This window comes from Lonchura striata, chromosome 35 (assembly GCF_050655825.1).
Source record: "Lonchura striata isolate lonStrDom1 chromosome 35, ASM5065582v1, whole genome shotgun sequence".
NCBI classification, from domain to species: domain Eukaryota; kingdom Metazoa; phylum Chordata; class Aves; order Passeriformes; family Estrildidae; genus Lonchura; species Lonchura striata.
In genome coordinates, this window is record NC_140737.1 from 10,981,709 (window position 1) to 11,008,116 (window position 26,408).

At 51.1% G+C, this 26,408-nt stretch overlaps 2 protein-coding genes across 2 annotated transcripts in view; one reads left to right on the forward strand and one right to left on the reverse strand.

Moving 5' to 3' along the window:
• Positions 1-26,173, forward strand: part of LOC146764383 (uncharacterized) — a 33,301-nt gene extending 7,128 nt beyond the window's left edge. Inside the window, exon 4 of the mRNA XM_085565025.1 lies at positions 25,362-26,173. Coding sequence (XP_085421151.1) covers positions 25,362-26,173 — 812 coding nt within the window. The remainder of the gene's footprint in view (positions 1-25,361) is intronic.
• LOC146764384 (olfactory receptor 14A16-like) lies at positions 11,827-12,753 on the reverse strand. The gene has a single exon (XM_085565316.1). The coding sequence runs from the start codon at positions 12,751-12,753 to the stop codon at positions 11,827-11,829; it is 927 nt and encodes a 308-aa protein (XP_085421442.1).
• Positions 26,174-26,408: the final 235 nt, after the last annotated feature.

Genomic DNA, 26,408 nt, shown 5'->3' on the forward strand with positions numbered 1-26,408 from the left:
ATCACCCAGACCAGGGGTTATCAATGATGGAGAGTCGGGGGCATCTGAGTTGGGATCAGAAGCCAATTTTATTGAGTGTACCAGGTGTTTATTATATAGAGTTTCACTTGTATGGTGCTTATATAGGGCTCTGTTTTTGGTAACAATTTCCCATTGGTTACACTTCTTTATGACATCACATCACCTGGTAACATTATTTTATCACTATGTCTCACAATATGTTTCTTGGTCACTTCTTGCCCAGGGAGACTTTCTCTGTGTCTGTCTCTGCCATGGTTTCTGCTCAATCAGGCAGAAGAAGAAGATATCAGACCTCTTTATCAGTTCCACTGTACTTTCTGTTTTATTCCCCATACCTCCCCCTATCTGTTCAAACAAAAATACATTATTAAGTGATTTGTCTATTAATTTTTTCACACAATATAAAATACAATAAGCATAACAATACATAATATAATCCTAATACATATAAGCCTATTTTAACTAAATTTCTTATCCATCCACCAAGTCTCCAATCCCCCAGAAGCTGATCTAGCCCTGTAAGCCCTGATACCACTGGATAATCATAACCATTTTCCCAAGGGCATAAGTCTGTTAGAGGTTAAACAGGTGCTGATGTGGTGGCGAGGTCCTGTTCACAAGGGTTCTCTTCCAGTGTTGATGTTCAAGGTGAATCTGTAACTGATGCAGTCAAAGAATCTCAAAACGCCTTCACATTGTTTGCTGGAATCCACTTGGAACCATTCTCTGTGGACATGCAAGCAAAACCTCTACCCCAGCCTGGTCAGAGAGAAAGCCAGGTAAACTTTCCTAGGAATTGTTCTGGGGAGTTTTGAGAAGGTTGAGAGAAAGAATTAAAGCAATCTTGCAGCTGGTGTTTTGAACAGTTGTTTTCTTATAAGATGTTTACTAAAGGGTGTTTCCTTAATTAGCCAATCATGTGAGGTGTGTTGATTAAAGGACCAGTCAGGTCTACCGGTGTTGGAGGAGTGTATAAAAAGAAATGGGTTCCTAATAAAATTAATATTAGTCTCCTGGAGAGAGTTAGATTTTATGTCGCCTGACTCTTGTTCCTGACTCAGTGGTGACACCAGGTGACATCAGGTGACCTAAGGATAAAGCCCCAATATCTTACCAGATCCTGGATCCTTCACTAAGGCAAGGGATTTTTCCTTTTGTTGCAATTGTGAATTACAATTAAAATGTCAAACAATCAGGGGTTGGGGTCCATCAAAGATCATTTCAAGAAGTTGAACACATAAAAGGCTTTCTGCAGTCTTGTCGCTGTGGGACACGTGAAAGCACAACGCAGACCACCTGCTGCTTGCAAGGTAAAAAAGGGACTTTTATTATCTGACTCTGTCTTTTATACCTTCCGAAGGGTGACATTGGATTGGAGAGTGAATGGGCCACCTCTCCAAAGACATTGGACAAACCACCAGTACATCAAGTGTTCTCCACCCCCATAAAAGAATGTAAACAATACGTTGTTTACAGAAATTGTGTGGGAAAGTTCTCCAAAGGAATGTAAACTCAGAAGGCTTTAGGAAGTCTTAAGAATCAGGGTGACATATCAACCTTTTTAGTTTAAAAGAAAAGAAAGAAAAATAAATAAATAAATAGATAAATAAATAAGGTTCAATGTCCATTCACGGAGGAATCATCAGAGTGATCACCCGCCTCAACTGAGTCATCACTCGACGATCCATCCATTGGATGCCTTTCAGTTTGGTCACGGTTTCCATGTTGCCCGTTGATTGGGTTCTGTCTCTGCGGTTGCAGATCAGGACGAACACACTTCAAAGGTACCCAGCGCACCCCAGTATCTGTGGATACACAAGCATACCCGCGCCCCAAAGCGATAAGGTCATAGGGACCTTCCCATTGTTTGGTGACTAAATTCCGCACTTGAACTTTTGCTCGAGGCTGATGTGCCTCGTCTGAAGCCTGCAACGAGAGATGATGATTTAAAATGACAGGGTTATTTGAATTCTGCTGCACCGTAAGATGATTGATGGTGTACAATGCTTTCTCCAACCGACTGTGTGGGGTCTCACCCTGCATTCCCCGTTTTTGTTTTTGAAGAACCCGCTTCAGAGTACCATGAGCACGTTCTACAATAGCTTGGCCAGTTGGAGAGTGGGCGATACCAAACTTGTGTGACACCCCCCACAACTGCAGGAACTGCCGCACCTGCTGCGATGCGTAAGCAGGACCATTGTCGGTTTTCACAGCAGAAGGTATGCCTAGAACGGCAAAGGCCTGCCTCCAGCGGACAATGACATCGCGGGCCTTTTCTCCAGTGTGAGCGGAAGCCCACATTGCAGAGGAGAACGTGTCCACCGTGACATGCACATACTTGAGCCGGCCAAACTCAGCAATCTGGGTGACATCGGTCTGCCAAAGCTCCAGGGCCCTAAGGCCTCTAGGGTTTACCCCTGCTGGTAGAGGTGGAGCAAGTGCATGGCAGTCGTCACAGGACTCAACAATGCCACGAGCCTCTGTCGGTGTCAGCTGAAACTGCTTCTGCAGAGTATGTGCATTCTGATGGAAAAACCCATGCGATGCCTTGGCCTGCGCGAGTGTATCAGGCTGAGGTGCTACCCACGCTGGATTAGCCAACCTGTCAGCCCTCGCGTTACCTTCTGCCATAAACCCTGGTAAATTGGTGTGACTTCTCACATGCAGAACGTAAAACGGATGAACCCGGGCCTGAATAGCACACCACAAGGTCTTCAGTAAATGAAACAAGGCAGGGTTACTGACCTCCTTCAAAACTGAATGACCCAACCACTGTGCGATGTCAGCCACATAGGCAGAATCCGTGACCAAATTGAAAGGTTCCTGGGAAAATCTCTCAAATGCCATAACAGCAGCCCTCAACTCAACCAATTGGGCCGACCCCTCCTGATGAGCTTTCAGAACCTGCCACTCAGATCCGTCCTTCCAAGTAACAATGGCCTTTCCTGTTTTCCCTGAACCATCAGTAAAGACGGTGGGTCCTTGCACGGGTTCCTGACTATTTTTGGGCCGCAAAGAGATCTGCGTAGATTTCGCCACCTGCAGTAGCTTGTGGCTGGGCAAATGATAAGTGATTTGCCCTGAAAAATTTTCCAGAGCACATTGCATGGACACACAGTGTGCAAAGCTCCAGTCAAAGTCCTCCCGGGATATTGGGAGTACGATCTTTGCAGGATCCGCACCCATCAATTGCAAACACCGTTGCCGGCATTTGATTATCAACCGAGCAATCAACTCAGCCAATGTCGTTGCCGTCTTCTGCGGCTGATGGGGCAGGAAAACCCATTCCAAAATGTGCAAGGGATCAGACCATTTGTCACTCCATTGACCAATGATACCTGTGGGATGCGAATCTGGAGTGGTAACGAACACAGTGACACCAACGGAAAGATCAATAAACCTGACGGGCAGAAACAGCCTGCTGAACCTCCTCCAGCACCTGACGTGCCTCAGGGGTCAATGTGCAAGGTGATTTTAAATCAGGGTCTCCTTTCAACAGATCATACACAGGAGAGAGTTGTGCATTGGTTAGTCCCAAGTATGGACGTAACCAGGTGATGACACCCATCAGTTTTTGAACATCATTCAGTGTCTTCACCGAATGCACAAATTGCACCTCCTGGTGTTGGATTGTCCGTTCCAGAATTTTGACCCCCAAATACTTCCAAGGAGGTTGTTGCTGAACCTTTTCTGGAGCCACCTGCAACCCATGAGCATGCAAAGCATCGAGCAACCGAGGCTGAATCCTCAGCAGCTCCTCCTGAGTGGACGCAGCCACCAGGATGTCGTCCATATAATGATACAGACGTGCATCAGGGAACTGCTTGCGAACTCCAGACAAGGCACGAGCCACATACCATTGGCATATAACTGGGGAATTGCGCATCCCCTGTGGCAGAACTCTCCATTGATATCGCTGTGCGGGCTCATCATTGTCAACTGCTGGCACTGTGAAGGCAAATTTTGGTCTGTCATCGGGATGCAAAGGAATTGTAAAGAAGCAATCCTTCAAATCCACGATGAAGATCGGCCAGCCTGCAGGAAGCATGGTAGGCAATGGCATGCCCGCCTGTAATGTTCCCATGCCTTCCATGACAGCATTGACCTTCCGGAGGTCCTGTAACAACCTCCATTTCCCAGACTTCTTTTTGATGCAGAAAACAGGGGTGTTCCAGGGGCTCCTGGAAGGCTCCAGACGACCCTGGTCCAACTGTTCCTGCACTAAATTTTGAAGGGCGGTCAGTTTATCTTGAGGGAGGGGCCACTGGTTTTCCCAAACAGGTGTATCCACCAGCCACCATATAGGAGGCGTAGGACACTCCTCGCCCTTCGCTGCAGTGGCCCCCATCAAAAACCCGTCCCGATGCGCACCCCCCATGCAGACAAAACATCCCTCCCCCAGAGGTTAGCAGGAGAAGAAGTAACATGAGGCCTGATCCAAGCCGTCTGTCCCTCTGGGTTTGTGACCAGCACGGGCCGCTGGCTCACATAACATCGCGCTGTTCCTCCCAGGCCCGCGACAGATGTCTCCGCTGGATCCAGGGGCCAATCTGGAGGCCAGGCGGCAAGGGAGAGAACCGTGACATCAGCGCCGCTGTCAAGGAGCCCGCGCAGGCGGATCTCTGACGGCGTCGCACCAGGGATGGACAGGGTACACAGCATCTCGGGACGGTCTTTAGTCAGGACAGCGGTCCAGTGAACTTGAGGCGGTCCAGTGGATCCAAAAACGCCATCCCCTCATGACTGGTCAGCCGTCCTGTGAACAGAAGACTTAAAAGGCACAAGTTGAGCAAGCCGTGTCCCTTTTGGGACTGTAACGGGGGGGGGTGGGCATGGAGATCATTGCACAGATCTGCCCTGTGAAGTCTGCATCTATAAGACCCAGATGCACAATGATGCCCTGAAGGGTGGCACTAGACCTCCCCATAAGGAAGGCACTCATGCCCTCACCCAAAGGACCAAAGGCGTCCAGGGGAACCTTGTGCACCTTGCAAGAGTCTAAAACAACTGTTGCTGCTGTGCAGACATCCACACCTGCTGACCCGCAGGTGCTGGCTACGAGCTGGCTGAGCAGACCTCCATGGGCTCCGGGGTCTGGAGAGGAACTTGTGTCTGAGCGCGCCCCCCTTTCGCGCTCTGCTTCCCGTTTCCCGAGCTCGGGATTGACTGGCCACTTGCATGAACAGTCGCCTTGCAAACATCTGATAGATGGCCTGGCCTTCCGCACCGGCCACACACATACAAGGGAAATTTTCCCTTCTGTGTTTTCTTCCCTCGTTTGGTGCTTGTCTGAGCAGCCCCCTGCGGCTGCTTCCAGACTGGCTGTGCGGCAGCAGCCCAAGAATCCACCTTCCGAACCGACGGGCCTATGTCTACACAGGCTGCTGCCATCTGTGAAATGGTAGCCCCTTCAGGAAGAGCCTGTATGACTCTTTTGCATTCTGCGTTACAATGGATCCTAGCAAATCTTGCAAGGACCATTCGCCTCAGCTCAGGTTCTACCACCTGCCGCTCTACAGAGGCAGTCAACCTCTTTGCAAAGTCTATGAAAGGCTCGTCAGCCCTTTGAACAACAGTCAGAAAGGGCTCCATTGGAGCAGCCATTTCTAGGGCCTGGATTATAGCTGCCAAGCCTAACGTCCGGCACTGATCAAGCACAAGAGGATCGTATCCAGCCTGCCCCCGAGGATCAACATAATTTCCTGTGCCCATCAACATGTCAGCGTTAACAACACGCCTGGGATCCTGCTGCCCCCGTGTAGCATTCTTCCGCACTGCACTAGCCACTAGACTAACCCATTTGTCCTCAAACAGGTCAAACTGCACAGGGTTAAAAAGAGCCTGTGCCACAGCGCGAATATCAAAAGGCATCAGCAGGTCAGTAACAAGTAGCCGGATCGTGTGCATAACCTCATCAGACCCAAGACCATATTGTGCCACAGTGTCTCGGATTTCCTTCAACACCTTAAACGAAAAGGGCTGATGAGTGTTGTGAGTAACACCCCTGAGCACAGGGAAAGCCTGAAGACCCCCTGGCAAGGCTGCATCGTCCACTGTTTCATGTCCCGTGGACTCTGGGACAGTGGAAGCTCCTGGGCTGCGAGGCAGTGCGACATCACTGGACACCACACCCCCTGCAGCATCAGCAGAGCCAGAGGAGCCTTCCCCGTGATCCGGCAGGCTCTGCGAGGGACCAAGGTCACACATCTCCTCAGCCTTATCGAGGACCTCCTGCCAGAACCGCCCGTAGTTTCTCGGGTGCACGGTCACCTGGCAAGGGGGGAGGGTCCACAAGGACGACGGGGAGGATCCACGGCCACGGGGAGTCACCAGTCTCCCGCCAGCCACGTCAGCAGTCCCAGCCCCCGCAGCAGGCGGGGAAGATGGAGCCGACCCAGCCGGCGTCCCAGCAGTGCCCTACGCACCATCAGCAGAGGACACTGCGGCGGACGCAGGCGGCGGCGCGGACCGCAACCCCAGCTCAGCACTCCTGTCCCCCGGGGGGGGGGGGAAAGGCGGGATGTAGAGGGAGACGCGGAGCGCGGAGACATGTCACTGCGGGACGACACAACGGAGGCCGGCACGCCCCCAAGGAGTTTCGGACCCGCAACCCGCAACCGCCCGGCGGGCACCGCCCCCATCAGGCGGGACCGGACGGGCTGCCCGCCTGCTGGGGCGGAGCCCGACGGAACAGAGACCACTGCCTGCGCATGCCCAGCAGGCTGCGCAGGCTCAGGGATTGGAGCTGACTCATCCTCGGAAGATGAACCCGAAACCAATCCGGGCGAATCCGCCTGGGTCGCTTTCAAGGGGAACGTGACCCCGCAATTTGGGCAATTCACCTTCACTGAGCCAGATGCAACCCGAGGCGAGGGCTGGTCCACAAGCCCCCGTTCGCCCCCGAGCGCCGGGAAGGCACAAAGAGGAAGTGCTTTCCCCTTCGTCCCACCACGCCGGCGGCGCGGGGCAGGGCGGGGCGGTCGGACCCGCTCCACCGACCGGACGCTCGGAGCCAGCGGGCTGGGAGCCCGGGGCTCCCCAGAGGAGAAGCCGTCCTCCGACTCACTCTCCTGGGCACAAGGGGAATCCGGGCCACGCCCCAGGGACTCGGCCTCCCCAACATCAGAGGTAGAAAAATTTCTCAGAGAATCACGAGAGCCACCAGTGTCGGAGCCCTGCCAGATGGCATCCAATCTCTTCCACAACATCATCAGCGGCCCAATGCCTTCAAAACGATTATCAAGCAGGGCATCAATGAGGCGTTCCCCCACAGGACCCCAATTCTCCCAGGACAGAGCCTCGGCAAGACTGGGAAAGAATCCCTGTTCCCTTGCCCATAAAAACAGCCTCTCAAAATCATCCCAATAAAAAAGAACGCATTTCCACTTCAACACCTCCCTCCAAACGCTCAAAGCCACTGACTCCTCCCTGATGCTCTCAAAACTCTCCATTACCAACAATAGCGACAGGCAGAGCGCTGGACAGAGAGAGAAAAAAACACCTCACCCGCGTGCTTTCAGCCTAAGCTGCAATACACGTCGGTGGTCACCAGATGTCGCTGTGGGACATGTGAAAGCACAACGCGGACCACCTGCTGCTTGCAAGGTAAAAAAAGAACGTTTATTATCTGACTCTGTCTTTTATACCTTCCCAAGGGTGACATTGGATTGGAGAGTGAATGGGCCACCTCTCCAAAGACATTGGACAAACCACCAGTACATCAAGTGTTCTCCACCCCCATAAAAGAATGTAAACAATACGTTGTTTACAGAAATTGTGTGGGAAAGTTCTCCAAAGGAATGTAAACTCAGAAGGCTTTAGGAAGTCTTAAGAATCAGGGTGACACAACCCAGGCCACAGGCACCTGGATAATCCACGTCCTTGATGTCCTGGTCACACAGCCCTGGCCCCTTTTCCCCGTGTCAGTCTCTGGGGTGGATCCTGTGGAACATCCTTTGGTGGAGGCTGTGGCTCCAGGGGAACCGGGCGGACACTGGGGGACAGGGACCCTGCTGGGCGTGAACAGCATTGGACTTGTTGGGAGAAACTGTGAGGGGGAGCTGGGGTGGAGTGACCAACCCAGTGACCTCACAGAGCCCTCCTGGGATGTCACACAGCCCCTCTGGGATGTCACACAGCCCCTCTGTGAAGTCACAGCCTGGTCTGAGATGTCACAACCCAATGTCTAATGTCACACACCTGGTCTCTGACGTCACAGACAAACCTGTGACCCCATAGTCTGTTCTGGGATTTCAGATCCCTGTTCTGAGTTGTCCCAAGGATGGCCTATGATGTCATAACCCCTTGATGGCCTCACATAAGCCACTCTATGATGTCATGGACCATTCTGTCATAGATCACCCATGTGATGTCATAGATCACTCTCTGACCTCATGTGACTAGATGATAAATTATCTCCACCAGGTGAGCTGACACCTGGAGCTTGTTCTCCAAAACCCCAGGCCTATGGAAACCACACAAAGCCCATTGTGGGAGAAGGGGAACTGGAAGTTCACAAGCCTCAGTGTCCTGCCAGCTCAGCCAGGCCCACGGGAATATTGGGGTCCATGACCATCAGGGATAACCAGAGAGACCCCCAGGACAGAAGAACACATGGGTAAATAGGAGGGGAAATATGTTAATGATTCTGAGGAAATGATTATCAGATGTGTGTTTAGTCCGGGACAATCAATGGATATGTGTGCAAAATACAGAATATGAACAGAAACTTTCCTGTACTCAGCATGCTCGACTTTGGGAGGAGCTATCCCCCGTGCATCTGGCTGAATAAAGAATGCTGCTTCTTAATGCTGCACTGGTGTTAAGGAGTTTTCTGTTTTACCCAATTTTTGGTAACACTCCACTCCCAAGGAAAGCTCTGTCTCCTGCTGCTCACAAACAGAGAAGGGCTGGTGGCAGATGTGGGGGTCGGAGGCTGCCTGGGGCACTGGGACCATGAAATAATCAAGTTTTCAATGATCTGTGACAGAAGGAGGGGCAGCAACAAAACTTCCATGCTGGAATGAGGAAGGGCAGATTTTGGCCTATTTAGGATGCAGATTTAGGGAGTACAAAATCAGGTACTGATTTTTTTTAAGGGAAACATCCAGGGAGGATGGACACATTTCAAGAAAGTAATCTTAAAGGGGAAGGAGCAGCCTGTCCTGGTGTGGCAAAAGATGAGCTGATGAGGAAAATGACTGTCATGGCTGCCCATGGAGCTTTTGTGGGAAGTCAAGGGAAAGAAGAGGGTGCATCAACTTTGGACCGAAATTCAGGCAACTTAGGAAGTGTTTAAGGACCTTGTTAGATCACGGAGAAAGAGAAGTTGAGAGGTGAAATCTCAATTAAAACTTAACCTGGCCACTTCTGTGAATAATAATAGAAAATGTTTCTATAAGTAAATTAATAGCAAAACATAGGATAAAGAGAACCTCCACTATTCTTTAGTGGATGCAGTGGAGAATATAAGAACTAAAGATAAGGAAAAGCCTGAGCTACTTAAGACCTTGTTTGTCTCAATTTTCAATATTAGGATAGGATGTCCTCAAGACAAGAGTTCTCCTGAGCTGGTAGATGGGCACAGGGAGCAGAACAGGCCCCTGTAATCCAGGAGGAAGCAGCTGCTGACCTGCTGAGCCACTCAGATGCTCACAGGTGGATGGGATGAGATGGGATCCATCCTAGGGGGATGAGGGAGCTGGTGGATGAGCTCCCCAAGCTGCTCCCCACCATTTACCATCAGTCCTGGCTCACCAGGGAGGTCCCAGAGCACTGGAGGTGACAGTGTGAGCCCATCCCCAAGAAGGGCTGGAAGGAGGATCTGGGGAGCTCCAGGCCTGTCAGCCTGACCTCGGTGCACGGCAAGGTTATGGAACAGATCACCTTGAGAGCCACCACAGGGCAGCCACAGGATGGCCGAGGGGTCAGAGCCAGCCAGTGTGGATTTAAGAGGGACAGGTCCTGCCTGAGCAACCTGATCTCCTTTTATAACCAGGTGACCCACCTGTGGATGTGGGAAAGGCTGTGGATGGGTCCATCTGGATTTCAGCAAAGCCTTGGACACTGTCTGTGACAGCATTCCCTGGAAAAGCTGCAGCTCACGGCTTGGGCAGGTTCCCTCCTGGCTGGGAGATGGAAGAGCTGGCTGGGAGATGGAAGAGCTAGCTGGAGGCTGGGCCCAGAGAGGGGTGGGGATGGTGCTGCACCCAGCTGGTGTCCAGTCCCTGGTGCTGTCCCCAGGGATCTGTGTTGGGCCCAGTCCTGTTTAACATCTTCACCGATGATCTGGGGGAGGGGATCGAGCCCACCATCCCAAAATTTGCAGGTGACACCAAGCTGGGTGTGAGTGTGGATCTGCTGGAGGGCAGGACAAGAAGACAGAGCCTTCAGCTGCACCAGGGGAGGTTCAGGCTGGACAAGAGGAAGAAGTTCTTCACAGAAGGGGTGAATGGGCATTGGAATGGGCAGGCCAGGAGGAGGTGGCAGAGTCACTGTCCCTCTCCAGTGGCACTCAGTGGCATGGTCTGGGTGACAAGGCGGTATTAGGGCATTGGTTGGACTTGATGATCCCAAAGGTCTTTTCCAGCCTATTTGATTCTGTCATTCTGTGATGATTGGGACACTCTGGGGGCATTGGGACCCTGCAGGTCCTTGTGGAACTAAGAGGACCCTGTGCAGTCCCATAGAACCAGGGCTCCATTGTGGTGCTCTGGGGCCAAATGGAACCAGGGAGTCCCCGTGACACTGGGTCCTGGTGGAACCACAGAGGCCATGGTGACACTGAGGGGCCTCGTGTGACCGAGGGGTTTCACCCCTGTGACACTGCCAAACCAAGGAGAGCATTGGGAGAGTCCAGGGCCCAGGGGAACCAAGGGGCCATTCTGACACTGCGGGGCCTCATGGAACCAAGGGGACATTGTGACACTGCAGGACCTTGTGTAACCAAGGGGCCACTGTGACACTCTGGGGCCCCAGGGAATCTGGAAGGCCGTTGTGACACTGTGGCCTCGTAGAAACAAGGAGTCCATTGTCACATTTTGGGGCCCCATGGAACCAAGGAGACCAGTGTGACAGTGTAGGGCCTGGTGTATCCAAAGGGACATTGTGACACTGAGGGGCCCCTTGGAACCAAGGACATCTTTGCAGATGACACCAAGCTGGATGTGCATGTTCATCTGCTGGAGGGTAGGAGGGCTCTGCACAGGGACCTGGACAGGCTGGATCCAGGGCCCAAACCCAACAGGGTGAGGTTTAACAAGTCCAAGTGCCGGGTTCTGCACTTTGGCCATAACAACCCCTGCAGCGCTACAGGCTGGGGACAGAGGGGCTGGACAGCAGCTAGGCAGAAAGGGACCTGCAGGGACTGATGGACAGCAGGCTGGACATGAGCCAGCAGTGTGCCCAGGTGGCCACGAAGGCCAATGGCTCCTGGCCTGGATCAGGAATGGTGTGGCCAGGAGGATCAGATCTGCTGTGCCAGCACTGATCTACCCCAGCTCTGCACACAGACATTGCTGCTGCAGCTCCAGAGAATGCAACAAAAGGGCATCTCTGCAGAAAACTCTTCTGGGAGATCCTTTAGTTCCTTTAAAGCCACTGAGGTCGCAGCCCCTCATTGACACAGTCTGGCACAGGGAATGTGGGGAAAAGGAAAATGAGAAATGGCTCAAAAAATTACATTAATTGTGGAAAATATGAAAAAAGAAAAACAAAGGAAAAAAATCCCCACAACTAAACCAACAAGAAGTACCAAAGATGGCTTTTATTACAAGTGATTTGCATAAATTGACCAGCAGTTTAATGTCACTGAAAGCACCCAGTCATCAGTCTCCACACTGCAGCCTTGAGCTCCTGGTTCCTCAGGCTGTAGATGAGGGGGTTCAGGGCTGGAGGCACCACCGAGTACAGAACTGACAGGGCCAGATCCAGGGATGGGGAGGACACGTAGGGAGGCTTGAGATAGTAAAATATACCAGTAGTGAAGAACAGAGAGACCACAGCCAGGTGAGGGAGGCAGGTGGAAAAGGCTTTGTGCTGTCCTTGCTCAGAGGGGATCCTCAGCACAGCCCTGAAGATCTGCACATAGGAGAAAACAATGAACACAAAAAAAACAAGTCCTAAACAGGCACTAACAGCAATGAGCCCAAGTTCCCTGATGTGAGATTTGGAGCAGGAGAGCTTGAGGATCTGGGGGATTTCACAGAAGAACTGGCCCAGGGCATTACCATGGCACAGGGGCAGAGAAAATGTATTGGCTGTGTGCAGCAGTGAATAGAGAAAGGCACTGGCCCAGGCAGCTGCTGTCATGTGGGCACAAGCTCTGCTGCCCAGGAGGGTCCCGTAGTGCAGGGGTTTGCAGATGGACACGTAGCGGTCATAGCACATGATGGTCAGGAGGAAATACTCTGCTGAGATGAAGAAGAGAAAGAAAAAGAGCTGAGCAGCACATCCTGTGTAGGAGATGTTCCTGGTGTCCCAGAGGGAATTGTGCATGGCTTTGGGGACAGTGGTGCAGATGGAGCCCAGGTCGCTGAGGGCCAGGTTGAGCAGGAAGAAGAACATGGGCGTGTGCAGGTGGTGGCCGCAGGCTACGGCGCTGATGATGAGGCCGTTGCCCAGGAGGGCAGCCAGGGAGATGCCCAGGAAGAGGCAGAAGTGCAGGAGCTGCAGCTGCCGCGTGTCTGCCAGTGCCAGCAGGAGGAAGTGGCTGATGGAGCTGCTGTTGGACATTTGCTGTGGCTGCACATGGGCACCTGTTCATGGAGAAAGGACAGGGACAAGTCAGGAGAGGCTGCTCGGAGCAAAGCCTGGGCCATTCCCTGCAGCCTGTCCTGCTGGGACTCACCCACCCTTGTTCCTGCTCTGGGAAAACCTTCACCCAGGTCCCTGCCTGAGCTCCAGTTGTGCTGGCTGAGTGTGCCAGGAGCAGCCAGGCCTGTATGTGGGGGCTCTGGAGGAGCCATCCCTGCCCTGCTGCCCTGGGTTTGTGGCCATGTGGCAGAGGGACAAGGCTGGATATTCAGGATTTGTTAGGGGAATCATTCCTACTGCAGAAAACTTTGGTATCATCTGCACTCCCAGGTCTACGGAATGGCAGGAGTTGGTTTAAGGAAATGTTTTCCTACCCACACACCATTTATGGCTCTCTGAGGTCAGAAATCCCCAGCATTCCTACTGCACTCAGAGTTTGCCACTGAAAGATGTGAGAGGCAAAGGATTCCCTGTGGCTGAGAGAAGGTGAGGGGCTGGATGGGTTTGTTCACCAGAACTGCTCTGTTCAGCCCCCTCTGCTTCCCTGAGCATCTCACTGGGCCTGGACATCCCCTCCTGAGAGGTGCCTTGTCCCTGCCAGCGCTCACAGAGCCCATCCCACCCTGTGTGCCCTCGGCCCAGCCCTACAGAAACCTGCCTGTGTGCAGGGCCCTGGCTGGGGCAGGCTCTGTGTGCAGCTGGGCAAGGGCAGCTCAGGAGAGCCCTGCTGGGCCCTGCAGAGGTGATGCTGCTGCTGCCCAGGGCTGAGGAGTGGCTGAAGGCCCTTTGGGAGGCTCCCAGCAGAGACACTGACCACCCAAAGTCACAGTTCTGGAGTCCCTGTAAGTGTTCAAACATTCCTTTGATGATCCTGTGTGTTCCTTTCAACTCAGAATGTTCTGTCATTCTGGGATTACAATTCCTGTTCTGCTTCTCTCATTCCCCTGTTGTCTATAATCAAAAGAGAAAAAAAAGAACCCTTGCAACAGTGTTAGAACAGAAAAGGAAAAAACACACCTTTATTGGAATCTCCCAGGTGTCCCAGGTGGGATGAGGGACACCCAGCCCCTGATTTCAACAATTCATTAAGGTTGATTAATTAGGATATTTAACAGGAACATAAAGTAGGAGATTCAGTTGCCCCAATTACACAACCCTGGCTCAACCTATTGGAGGAGGTCCACAGACTTCTTTGCCCAGGTTTTGTTATCACTGTTCACATTCAAAAACCAAAATGTTCTTCTTGTAGGTCCTCTTCCTGATAATAAGACTATATAGTATTAAAGGGATATATTTAGACAGTCAGCTTATTGTTCTAAAATAAAGGGGAAAGGTAAGGAAACGTATTAGAGTTAATTAATGATAATAACTATATTAACAATATAATAGTAGTTTAAAATAGTTAAGTGTTTAATAGAGTTAGGTAAGGATTATAATTTTATAACTATATCATAGTAATTTACAGAACTGCGAATATATGACAAATATTTGAAAAGCAAAAACCTTTTTGTCATCACCCCAAACTTCCCACCCTACTCCAAGCAAGAAGTTGAAAACACTCTCAGGAAAGCTCCTGATATTTATAGCAATCCTAGGCTTACCTTGTTTGGGAAGTGTCCTCCAGAGCTGTGCCCAGGCTGGTCTGGAGCTGGGAGCAGCCCTGCCCCAGCCAGCCCCTCTCAGCAGCAGCACCTGCCCTGCTCAGGGTGGCTCCTTCCCCCCACAGCTCCTGGCCAGCGCTGGGAGCAGCTCCAGGGCCGGCTGAGAGCTGTCCCTGGCGGGCAGCAGAGTCCCTGGCCCAGCACAGCGCCCTGGGCTGCAGGACCCTTCTCTGCAGGACAGCCCTGGGCACCCCTGGCTGCTCTGCACAGGAGATGAGCAGAGAATGCACTCACAGGGTCTGCGGGCATTGGCATGTTCCAGCTTTAGGAGATCACTCCAAGAGCTGCAGCTGCCTTGTCCTGCAGCCAGAGGTTCCTGTGCCAAGGGCTGGCAGTGATTCTGCCCCAGGCACTTCTCAGCCCCTTCCCAGCCCTGACTGATTGAAGCTCTCTGTGCCTCTGTGCTGTGCCCGGGCTGGCTGCAGGCAGTGACCCAGCCCTGCTGGGCTGGGAGAAGAGCTGCTCAGCAAGAGAAATGTGCTTTTGAAGCTCTGCTTGGTTACCAGGATCTCCCTCTGTGCCAGGAGCCCGGCCCAGCTCAGCAGCACAGACACAGCACAAGGACTTTAATGACCCTCTGGGGCTTTGTGCTCAGGCCCTGAACATCAGGCCCTGGGAGGGAGCTGCAGAAACCTCTCCAGAACTCCATGTCAGAATCCAACTCCAAAGTTTCTTTGACTTTTAATGGGTCCCACTGAGGAACACAACTGAGAAAGTGTCCCCAGGCCCCAGGCAGAGCAGAGAACAGGAGGCACTGATGCCAGGTGGGGACAAAGTGAAGCCAAGTCTTGGTGCCCTGGGGCACAGCAGGGTCTGTGCCACCAAGGGCTGTGAGGAGACACCTTGTCCTGAGGCCCTGGGGCCTCCTGGCACAGCCCCAGCCAGGCTGGGCACTGTCAGCCCCTGCTCCTGCCCTCAGCATCCCCCCATGCCCACATCCCAGTGGGGTCAAGGATCTGCTGGAAGGAGTCCCTGGGGAGCCTTGGTCAGGAATGGCCCTGGGGGCTCCTTCATGCTCCCAGGGACTGCAGGTTTTTCAAAGGACTTTAGCTTTTGCTTTTGCCTTGGAGTCTCTGAGAGCTTTGTGCAATCATGGCCTCCAATTATCTGCTGTAATTAGTCCCTGGAGAGGCTTTGTCAGGAACAACACTCATTAATGCTTCAAGGTACTTCAGTTCTTTTAAGGTACTTGGTGTTTCCCTTTTGTTACAAACTCTGTGAGAGGTTTGTGCAATCATGGCCCCAATTATCTGCTTTAATGAGTCCCTTGAGAGCTTTGTACTGACACTCAGTGGAGCTCTTTAATGCTTTGAGATACTTAACTTTTTTAAGGTACTTTGGAATTTTCATTTCCAGACTAAGAAGTTTTTTGCCATCCTGGCCTCCAGTTCTCTCCCCCAAGGAGTCCATGAGGAGCCTGTGTTGGGGATGGACCTAAGTAAGTCCCATTAGTACCTCGTGACACTTTGGGTTTTTCCTCTTTATTTTAACTTCTGGAAGGTTTTTTGCAATCTCCTCTCAGGCCTTGAGCTTCCAGTGCTCAGTTCCAAATGCACCACGGGCCTCATTAGGATCAAGCAAGTCCTGACAAACCAGGGCTCTACCTTGATTTGCCACTGTTGTAATGTAGTTCATCATGAACATTCCTTTACTGGTTTTGCTTCACCAATTTGAGATTTCTCAGCCAATGCATCGACTAGTGTAGTGGGTTCAGTGTTGGCTAATTACCAGTGCACACACTAGAATATACTTACTCAATTCCTGCTGTGAGGTAGGATTAGGAGAATAGCAAAGGTCAAACTTTTAGAGTAAAAATAAAAGTTTATTAACAGTAAATAAAAGAAGGAGCAATAAGAACCAGAACAAAACTTTCAGAACACTTCCTCTCTCCTGACAACCTGACAATGTAGAGAGAAAAAAAAAAAGTATTTTCAGTCAGTTTACCATCTCTAGAATTGTCTTTCTTCTTTTCACTTAGGGAAAGAAGTTTCTCTTGCTTATGTTGTGTAGGCGTCTCCACAAGAAAACAGTTATCGCATGGCTTTTAGCTTCCACAAATTGCAGTTGCTCAGAAAAATCTGCAATTGTGAAGTCCCTCCAATTTTCTCACAGCCTTTCTCACAACTATATTTATGGGCCATGTCAGTTTATGGGGTATTAGTTTAAAGAAGAGCTGTTAAAAGCAAAGGTTCTCTGCTTCTATTTCTGAAATCATCTTCATCTCTGGGAACAGAGGTCTTCTTCTCTCCCTGAGGGCACAGGGTCTCATCACTCTTCTCTCTGTCTCTGTTCAAACTTCTCATGGGATCACAGCTACTGCAACATTTGCTTAATTTAGCATGGAGGCCCTTGCTGAACAAGACATCTCCCCATACTTTTCAAAGCATTATAGGGAAAAAGAGAGTCTGATGTATCAATGATATCCATCTCCACAGCTTTAGCAGATGAATTCAGCCCCAGGATCAAGGCATCTCCTCATCCCTCCCATCTGGGACTCAACTTCCTCTTCCCTGCCCTCGGTGTGTTCATGTTGCTCCTCTGTGTGCCTGCCCTGTGTCCTTTTCTCTCACTGGAGGGAGGATGGCAGCACTGGCAGAGTCAATATCTGCTCAGGGCTGCAGATGGTTCCGCGAGCCCAGCTGGGCTCAGTGGCCAATTCTAATTTTGGCCATGGTCCCTGGACATGAAGACCAGTTCTTTTCCACCGGAATGAAGAAACAGAGCTCCACTGTTTTAGGGGTGGATGAGAGTTGACCACCAGAGGCAAAGGGCAGCCAGAGCTGCCTGATTGTGTTCTAAGAGATACCCTTGCATATAGGAAATTTTTAGGGAGGGTACCAATTTTGGCAATGGACATCTGAAATAACAGACGGTTATTTCCATACAAAGAAGAGCACTGAGCCCCAGTGCTCCAGGAGCTGATGAGGGGCAGACCTTGACATTCCAAGATCAGCCAGACCTGTCAGGTGGCCCCTGGGAGGCCAAGCCAGCCAGACCTGGTCCATGTTCCCTCGCTTCCATGGGGCCCCACAGTGTCCCAATGGTCCCTTGCTTCCAGGAGGCCCTGAGGTGTCACAATACCCCCTTGGTGACACGAGGCCCTGAAGGGTCAGAATGGTCTCCATGGTTCCATCAGGCCCAACAGAGTCATAATGGTCTCTGGGTCCATGAAGCCCTGCGGTGTCACCATGGCCCCTTGGTTCCATGGGCTCCAGTGGTGCCACAATGATCCCCTTGGTTCCATGAGTTGCCCACAGTGTCACAGTGATCTCCATGGGAAGGAAAGCACCGAGCCCCAGTGTGGCAGGGGCAGCCACCAGAGGCTGAGGCCAGCCAGAGTCAATGTTACTTGCAGATTTTGGCTGGGAGCAACCCTTGGATATAGGGATATTTAGAGGTGGCATCCTAGTTTCAGACATGGACACCTGGAGGAAAAGGGCTGTTCTTTGCATGGGAAGAAAAGCACAGAACACCAGTTTTTGTGGGGCATATGAAAGGTGGCCACCAATAGCCTAAGGCAGCCAGACCTCTGTGTCCTGGTAGCTTTTGTCTGAAAGCAAAAGCTATATCCAAAGCAACCTTGGATATAGGGAATTTTGGAGGTTGAATTCCATTTTTGGTAATTTCTTCATACATAAGGACAGTTCATTTCCATAGGAAGGAAAGCAGCAAGCCCCAGTGTTTTGAGGCAGGTGAGAGGCAGCCCCCAAAGGTCCAAGGGCAGCCAGACTTGTCTTTCCTGGCATTTCACTTGGGAGGAATCTTTGGCTGTATGTTTTTTTGGAGGTGGATTGTCAGTTTTGGCCATGGGTGCCTGGTCAAGATGGATGGGTTTTTTTCCTATGGGTAAGAGAAGCATGAAGTCCAAGTGTTCTGGAAGAAGATGAGAGGTTGCCTTAGGCCAAGCCAGCCAGATCTGGCTCTCCTGGCCCCTTTTGTTTAGGGGCTATCCTTGGACATATGGCATTTTGGAGGTGGAATCTTAGTTTTGGCCATTTCATTAGGAAGGAAAGCACAGAGCCACTGTTTTTCAAAGGCAAATAAGTGCCAGCCCTCAGGAAGACAAGGCCAGCCAGACTTGTCAGTCCTGGCAGCTTCTGAGAGATATTCTTGCATATAGGGAATTCTGGCTTCAAATGTCCAATTTTCGCCATATGCGCCTAGTTGAGGTGAATGTTTTTTTCCCATAAGAAAGAAAAGCACATGGTCCCAGTGTTTCATAGGCAGATGAGAATTGGCCCCTGGGTGGTACAGGCAGCCAGACCTGTTCCATGTTCCCTTGGTTGCATGGGACCCCACAATGTCACAATGATCTCCTTGGTTCAATGAGGCCCTGGAGTTTCACAATGTTCCCCTGGCTTCTGCAGTGTCACAGTGGCCCCGTGCTTCCATGAGCCCTTGCAGTGTCACAATGGCTTTGTGGTTCCACAAATCCCTGATGTGTCACAATGGCCCCTCGGCTCCATGTGCCCCGCTGTGACGCTGTGGGCTGCACAAGGTCACCATGGACCCTTGGTTCCTTGGGCTCTCTGAGTTCCACAATGGTCTCCTTGATTCCATGATGGAGCATGGTGTCACCATGGCTCCTTGGTTCCATGAATTTCTGCAGTGTCACCGTGGTGTCCTTGGACCTGGACTGTCACAACTGACCCTTAGTTCCATGAGGTTCTGCAGTGCCACCGTGGTCGCTGTCAGAGGCTGGATGAGATCCATGTCCCGAGACACCTTGGGATGCTCGGAATGCCCGTGCGGGGCCGGGGGCGGGTCAGGCCTTGGTTTGTGGTGGGACAGAGCCCTGCCCCCAGCCTGGCCTGGCAGAGCTGTCAATCACACAGCAGGGGCGGTGCTGATTGGCTGAGCTGTCAACCAATCACACACCAGCAGCTGGTGCCTACCCTGACTCTGATTGGTCAATCACCTGGCAGTCCCACCACAGGGGCGGGCCCATGGAGGCCCAGGGGTTAAAAGCCGGAGCACGAGGCCAGCCCATGGTCTGGATCCTGCCTTCTCCTGGGATTCCTCTGTTGGCAACACTGGAACCTGAGCAGTTTGTGCCTCTGTGCGTCTTTCTATAGATCTTCTGTCTTTCTGATGTTCTCTATTTCTCCTCTTTCTAATCCTAATTACTTGGAACTATTTTGGGTAATTTAGCGTATTAAGGATTAAAGGTTTTTAGGTTAAATCGACTAAGTTAATGAAGTTAATGCTATGATAAGAGTTTTATGTTGAAGTGGATGTTGTATTAAACCCTTTGCCGAAGTCCCTTGATTGTCTATATTTTGCCAGAAAAATTTTGTGTTATTTTGGCCTCTTAGCTCTGTTGGTTGGAGCATGGTGCTGGTATCACTGGGGCTGTGGGTTCAATCCCTGTGTGGGCAATTCGCTTAAGACCTGGACTTGATGATCCTCGTGGGTCCCTTCCTACCAAGAATATTCTTTGCATCTGGCTATTGTGAGAATATCTGGTTGGTGTTTCTCCTGTGCACCAAACTCAAGTAAAAGAACCTTTGGTGACCCCCAGCATTTCAGTGTTCTGGGGTGTTCCAGCCCTGCAGACTCACAATGGCCTCTTGTTTCCATGAGGCCCCACAATGTCACAATGGCCCCTTTGATCCATGGGCCCCAACACTGCCACAATGATCCCCTTGGTTCCACAACTTCCCACAGTGTCACATCGGCCCCTTGGTTCCATGAGGATCTGCAGGGTCACACAGATTTGTGACATTTGTCCTTGCTGCCCCTCACATCCCCCTGCCCCACAAACAGCCCTGAGCCACCCGTGAGGGACAGGCCCTGCTGTGCCAGGCTGGGCTCAGGGTTTGGCCTTTCTGCTTCCCCCAGCCAGCCCAGGCCTTGCTCAGCATTGCAGTTCCCTGCTCTGAGCCTTTGGATCCCTGCAATCCTGGTCTCAAGGATCTGCTCTCTCCAGTCCCTGGGGAGCCTTTGGCAGTCCCTGCCCTCAGTGGGGCCGAGTGATGCTCCAAGGGACTTGGAGTTTTGCTTCTGACTCCTTGAGCAGCTTCTTCAGCCTTCTCTCAGTGCCTCATGATCCTGGACAGGGGCCCAAATCAACTGTGGGGATCATAAAAATACAGAAAGCCCTTGGAGGCTCTTTTTCTTCCTTCAATCGTCTTCAGTGCTCCAGGCCTTGTGCAGCTGATTGGAGTCAGTCTGCAGTTCTGTTAAGGAGGAAGATTTCAAAGTACACATCATGATTTTTTTTTTTCTTCAATCAAGTGAGTATTTTTTTATTTCCCAGTTTGGAGAAGAGCTGATAGAAGCATTTCCCAGGTGATCCTGACACTGAACTTCTCCAGAGGAGGTCTGGGCATGTACCAGAATGAGCCCCCTGAGGGCTGACTCTGTTTGGACAAGCTGCTCCTCACCCCCAGCCTCACCATGTCTGACATTGCCCACCTGGCACTGACATCCCTGTGCCCTGCAGTGGAACCTTGTCCCTGAGCTCTGCAGCTCCATGTCCCAGCCCATTGCACCATGTCCCACCTGCTCTCCTCAGGGCTCTGCCTGCACACAGACCCAAGAGAAGTTTTCCTGTTGGGAAGGAAAGAATGGAAAAGCCTGAGCAGGTTTCCTGAACAACAAACCCCACTCAGGAGCCACCTGCTCAGTACAGGCTGCCTGGAATGGTGTCACCTTTCTACAAGGGACAGTGTGACCAGAAATGATCACTGGAAGCAGAATTCTCTGAGTCTCCCAGCTGAATTCTCTATCCCAGCCCTTTCCCTGGATCTCTGTTGCAGATGGAAGCTGCTGGTGCCAGCCTCACCTTTAACCTCTCTTTGGAATGCAAACAGATGTTCCCAGGTGCGTTAAGCAGGATTTGCTCAATGTTTCTATAAATCTTTTGTGTTCCCCATGGAATGAAGGGGCCATTTTGGCACTGAGGGCATGACATGGAAGCAAGGAGTCAATTGTGACCCTGGGGTCCCATGGAACCAAAGGGCCATGGTGACACAGCAGGGCCACGTGGATCCAGTGGTCCATTGTGACACTGTGGATCCAAAGAGACAATGGAGACACCCCCAGAACCTCATGGAACCAAGGAGTCCATGGTGACCCAGCGGGGCTGCATGGAGCCAATGGTCCATGGTGACACTGCCCATCCAAGGAGGCCATTTGGATACTGTGGAAGCTCATGGAGCGAGGTGGTCATTGTGACACTGAAGAACTTCATGACACCAAATATCCATGGGGACACAGCAGGGCATCATGGAACCCAGGAACCGCTGTTGGCAGTGCAGAAACTCCTGGAACCAGGGGCTGTTGTGGCACTGCAGCACCAACACAGCTGCTGCACCTTGTCCCCTGCCCTGCACAGCTCCTTGGGAGGCATGGCAGGAGCAGCACCCTGGGAGCCTTGGGAATGCCCCTCTGGGATCCATGGCACACACTCCCAGGGGCTGGAATTCCAGTTCCCAGCCAGGAAAAGATGTTCCTGCCCTTGAAGGAAAAGCTCTTATGAAAGAGCCAAAAGCCAAGTAGAGCAGGATCCTACAGTGACATTTCACTGCCAGCCTTCCTAACTTCACCCATGGTTGTTGTAGCTCATGGATTGGGAATGAAATCAGGACAGGGTCTTTGGTGGGAGCTGCCCTGGGTCAAAGGAGACACTGAGAGAGAAACAGAACAGGCAAAGGAAGGCAGGAGAGAAAGGAGGTGCTTTAGTTTGGAAAGACAGGTGTCTTCTAAGGAAGGCAGGAGCCTCCCCTGAAATGGAAAAATGTAGAATCTTTCAGAATTGTTATAAATTTGAAATTAAGGGGGCCTGTCAGGTAAAAAAATATGGGAGCAGGAATAACAGTTTTTTATTAGGGAAGAAAATAGAACTATAAAATAAACAATGCAGTAAACTAAAACAACAATGACAGAGTGAGAATACAATGTGACTCCCTGTTGGACAGGGTGTTGGCTGGAGTCCAATGGGAACTGTGGGTGCAGTCCTCCAGGAGTGTTAGGTGTGGTTCTGTTGGAGAAGTGATCCTGTAGGAATGGGTGTCTTCTTCTGAAGAGGAAGAGGCAGCTGTTCCTCTGAGAAATCCAGCACAGAGAAAGCTGTGTTGGTGGGCCAGAATCTCAAGACTAGATGCAGATAGGAATGCTTGGCTCCTCCCTCTGGGCGGAACATCTCACAATGGGATGTTACAGTTCTCATCAGTCATGCAGTGACATTCAATAGCCCATTATCAGCAGATGTCTCCCCTGAGGGAGGATTAACTGGAAGAGATAAGGAAAAACTGCCCACTTAACACAGGACAACTGCCATACAGATGGCAAATAGAACACATCTTGCTTTTCAGTCAGGGACAGGAGGACACAAACACAATCAGCTGAGAAGGCAGCACTCTGAAAAGCAAACCAGAACTGACAGAAAATGAATGGGACAGAAATCAGTAATCCTGAAAGTTTTATTTATTATCAAAAAAAAATGACACCCACCTGTCCCCACACAATCCTGATCCCACACCCTCAAATTTGGATCTCACTTCTCCCAATCACCTTCCAACCCCATCTCATCCTGGAGGCTTAGGAATTGAGTAATTTTGGCATGGGAGTGAGGTGGGAACCAGCCATTTTGAGGTGGGATTGAGTCATTTTCGGGTGACAGACAAATCCACCTTGGCTTTTAGAGCGCAAAAATATGGAGAATACTCCCAGATAACCCCCAAGAACCCACAAATCCTCCAGAATATGTTACCAAACTGTAAATTCCACCTCAAATACCTCTTAAATGGTGGGACTTTTGACATCTCTGGTCAATACTCTTTTTAGTAATTTTTCAGGTGTTTTTAAGTGATAAAGACAAATCAGAAGAAAATTAGAGCCAAACCAAAACCCAAGACCCCTTGAGCATCCCCTGAGCACTGGACAAAACAAATTCAGCAGAAATCAAATTTAACCCTCTATAAAATGCCTTGAGGAAGTTTTGCTCTTCCCACAAGTCACTTCTGATGGAAGCACAAACAAATCCCAAATATTAATAGACCAACAACAGAAGCAATTCTGTGGTAATTCCAAATTTCATCAGTTCCAGCACAGCTCCAGCTCAGATGCTGGCAGGTTCCAAAAAACAAAACATTGAAATTTGTCCCAATACAGATTATTAAAAGGAAGGGAACAGTCTGTGTGGCTGTCACAAAGGTGACAGGGATGAAGAAAATAATGATTCTCCCCCAATCTTGTGAATTCAGGAGTTATTTCAGAATAACTTGAGCTGGGCTTCTTGTAGGACTTTAGTAGCCTTGTGTTTCTCAACTTGGGGTGAATGATCCTTGTCAGTCTCGCTGGTATAATTTGTTCCCTTTCCTCCAGTGATTTTAACAGACTTTTCAAAGAAGGAAAACAAAATATTTTCTTTACCCTGGCCACCCACAGCTTCCACTTTCCTCATAAGTTCTCCCAAAAGTTGCTCAGAGGAAGCTGCATCAAAGTTTCCAAGAGTTCCTTCGGAAAGAAGCAGAACCTCTGCAGAGGAGGGAACCAGGCTGTTGTCAAAGACACTTGGGGTCAGCCAACAGTGCCCTGAACTCACTGTGCAAAGTAATATTGCAGTTTGGTTAATAAAATTGTTAGAGAGATGCCCCTGCCCTAAATAAGGTGCTAACAACACCAAATCCAAAGTGAATTTTACTGACCAGTAAATGTGAGGTAGAGAGAGATGGAAAGGAAGAGAAAAGGGGAGAAAGCAAGGGAGTGACATGGACAGAGATCTCCCCTGAAGCAGGGCAAATGTGACATTGTCCCCTGTGTGCATGGCCTTCCCAGGGTGGGGGTTTTACACCTGAGCCAGTTTGGGTAAGGAGGGTGGTGTTCACCCCCCCACCCCGAGCAGGGATTGCCTCACTGTTTCCGGTTACAATGTCAGATGTAACCAAAAGTGTTTTCAGTCACCATCTCCATAAACTGTTATCAACAGGTGGGGCAGTGTTCTTTATCTCTTCCATGGCTCAGCCCTGATAACACCCTCCAGGGGCCATCTTGTGTTAATGGGCCATTGAGTGTCACTGCAGCACTGATAAAATTACATCATCCCATTGTGGGATGCTCCGCCCAGGGGGAGGAACCAAGCATTCCTGCCTGGATATAATCTCACCCTTGCAACACCACGATCACCTTGCCTACTGCATTCCCAGAGGACAAGAGCTCCATAACCACCACTGGACCTTCAGAGGAAGACCAGACCCTTCTACAGGATCGCCACTTTGACAGAATCACGTTCATCACTCCAGCTGGACTGCAGCCACCATTTCATCAGACTGCTACCACCACCCTGACCAGCGGGGTGTCAGGTTATATCCTGACTCTGTGAGTTTAAACCAGTGTTTCTGCATCATTGCCTTGATCTTAATTATCTTATTCAATTGTCCTTCTGGCTTAGACTGTCCCCCTGGTTTGCCTTCCAACCAGTAACAAACTCACTGTGCTCATCCCTTGTTTACCTCCCAAAACAGGATTTCCCATACCCAAACATTCGCCAGATGGAGGAGAAGGTTGCAAGGAAAAGGAAGATGCCCTGGGACACCGAGGCAGGTGAGGAGGAAGTCAGTGCCCCTTTCCCCCTCTCTCCTGCTCCATCTCCCAGCCCAGCCTGGCTCCCAGCTGCAGGACAGCCCCACTGCCGTTGCCCTCCTGCTGGGGACGCACTGTGGGGATCTCCTTGCCATTCCATCTGGCATGGAGGCAAATCCCACCTACTCCTTGTCCTTCCTCCCCCAGACAAGGAGAAGAAGATAAAGACCAGGGAGGATAAATCTCCGCAGCAGAACCTCTTGGAAGAGGCCATTTTGAGCAGCTCCATGGTGCAGGAATACAACAGTGAGGAAAAGCCCCAGAGATGCCACAGGAGGAGGGGCTGCAAGGCCAGCCCAGGGTGTTCTGAGGAGGAAAGTCCCACTCTGTGCCGGGAAGGTGGGCAGAGATTCAGCCAGAGCTCGGAGCTGGTGGTGCCTGAGAAGCATCATGATGGGGAGAAGCCCTACAAGTGCTTGGAGTGTGGGAAGAGCTTCAGGAAGAGCAACAACCTGATCCACCACCAGATGATCCACACTGGGGAATGGCCCTACAAGTGTGGGGAGTGTGGGAAGGGCTTCAGCTGCAGCTCTGCCCTTGTCACCCACCAACGCATCCACACTGGGGAGAGGCCCTACGAGTGTCCTGAGTGTCAGAAGAGGTTTCACACCAGCTCCACTCTCCTCCTGCACCAGCGGCTTCACACGGATGAGAGGCCCTTCTGCTGCCCGGACTGTGGGAAGGGATTCAAGCGCAACTCCACCCTCGTCACCCACCGGTGCATCCACACCAGGGAGAGGCCCTATGAGTGCGGGGAATGTGGGATGAGCTACAGCACAAGATCCAACTTGATCCGCCACCAGATCATCCACACTGGGCAAAGGCCATACAAGTGTGAGCAATGTGGGAAGGGCTTCAGCCAGAGGTCCAACCTCATCATCCACCAAATGATCCACACTGGGGAGAGGACCTATGAGTGTCCTGAGTGTCAGAAAAAGTTTAAGACCAGCTCTAATCTCCTCTGCCATCAGCGGATTCACATGGATGAGAGGCCCTTTCGCTGCCCCGACTGCGGGAAGGGCTTCAAGTACAACTCCTCCCTTGTCAAGCACCGGCGCATCTACACTGGGGAGAGGCCCTATGAGTGTCCCCGGTGTGGGAAGAGCTTCACCCAGAGCTCTCACTTGACCAAACACCAACGGAGGCACTAGTAAAGGAAGCCCGGTGAGTCCCCCAACTGCATGAAGAGCTTTGTACACTGCTCCAGCCTTATCCCCCATGGGAAGACCCATGCTGTGCACAGGCCTGGTGACCCACATTTGCTGTGATCCATGTTGGGAAGACACCTGACTGGTCATCTTTTTGGTTTGGCCTTAACGTTCTTCAGATATGTCTTTATCAATTAAAACACCTGAAATAGGACTGAAAATAAAGTAATTATTCAGA

Coding starts and splice junctions, on each gene's coding strand:
- LOC146764384 (XM_085565316.1), bottom strand. CDS start 12,753: ATGTCCAACAGCAGCTCCATCAGCCACTTCCTCCTGCTGGCACTGGCA.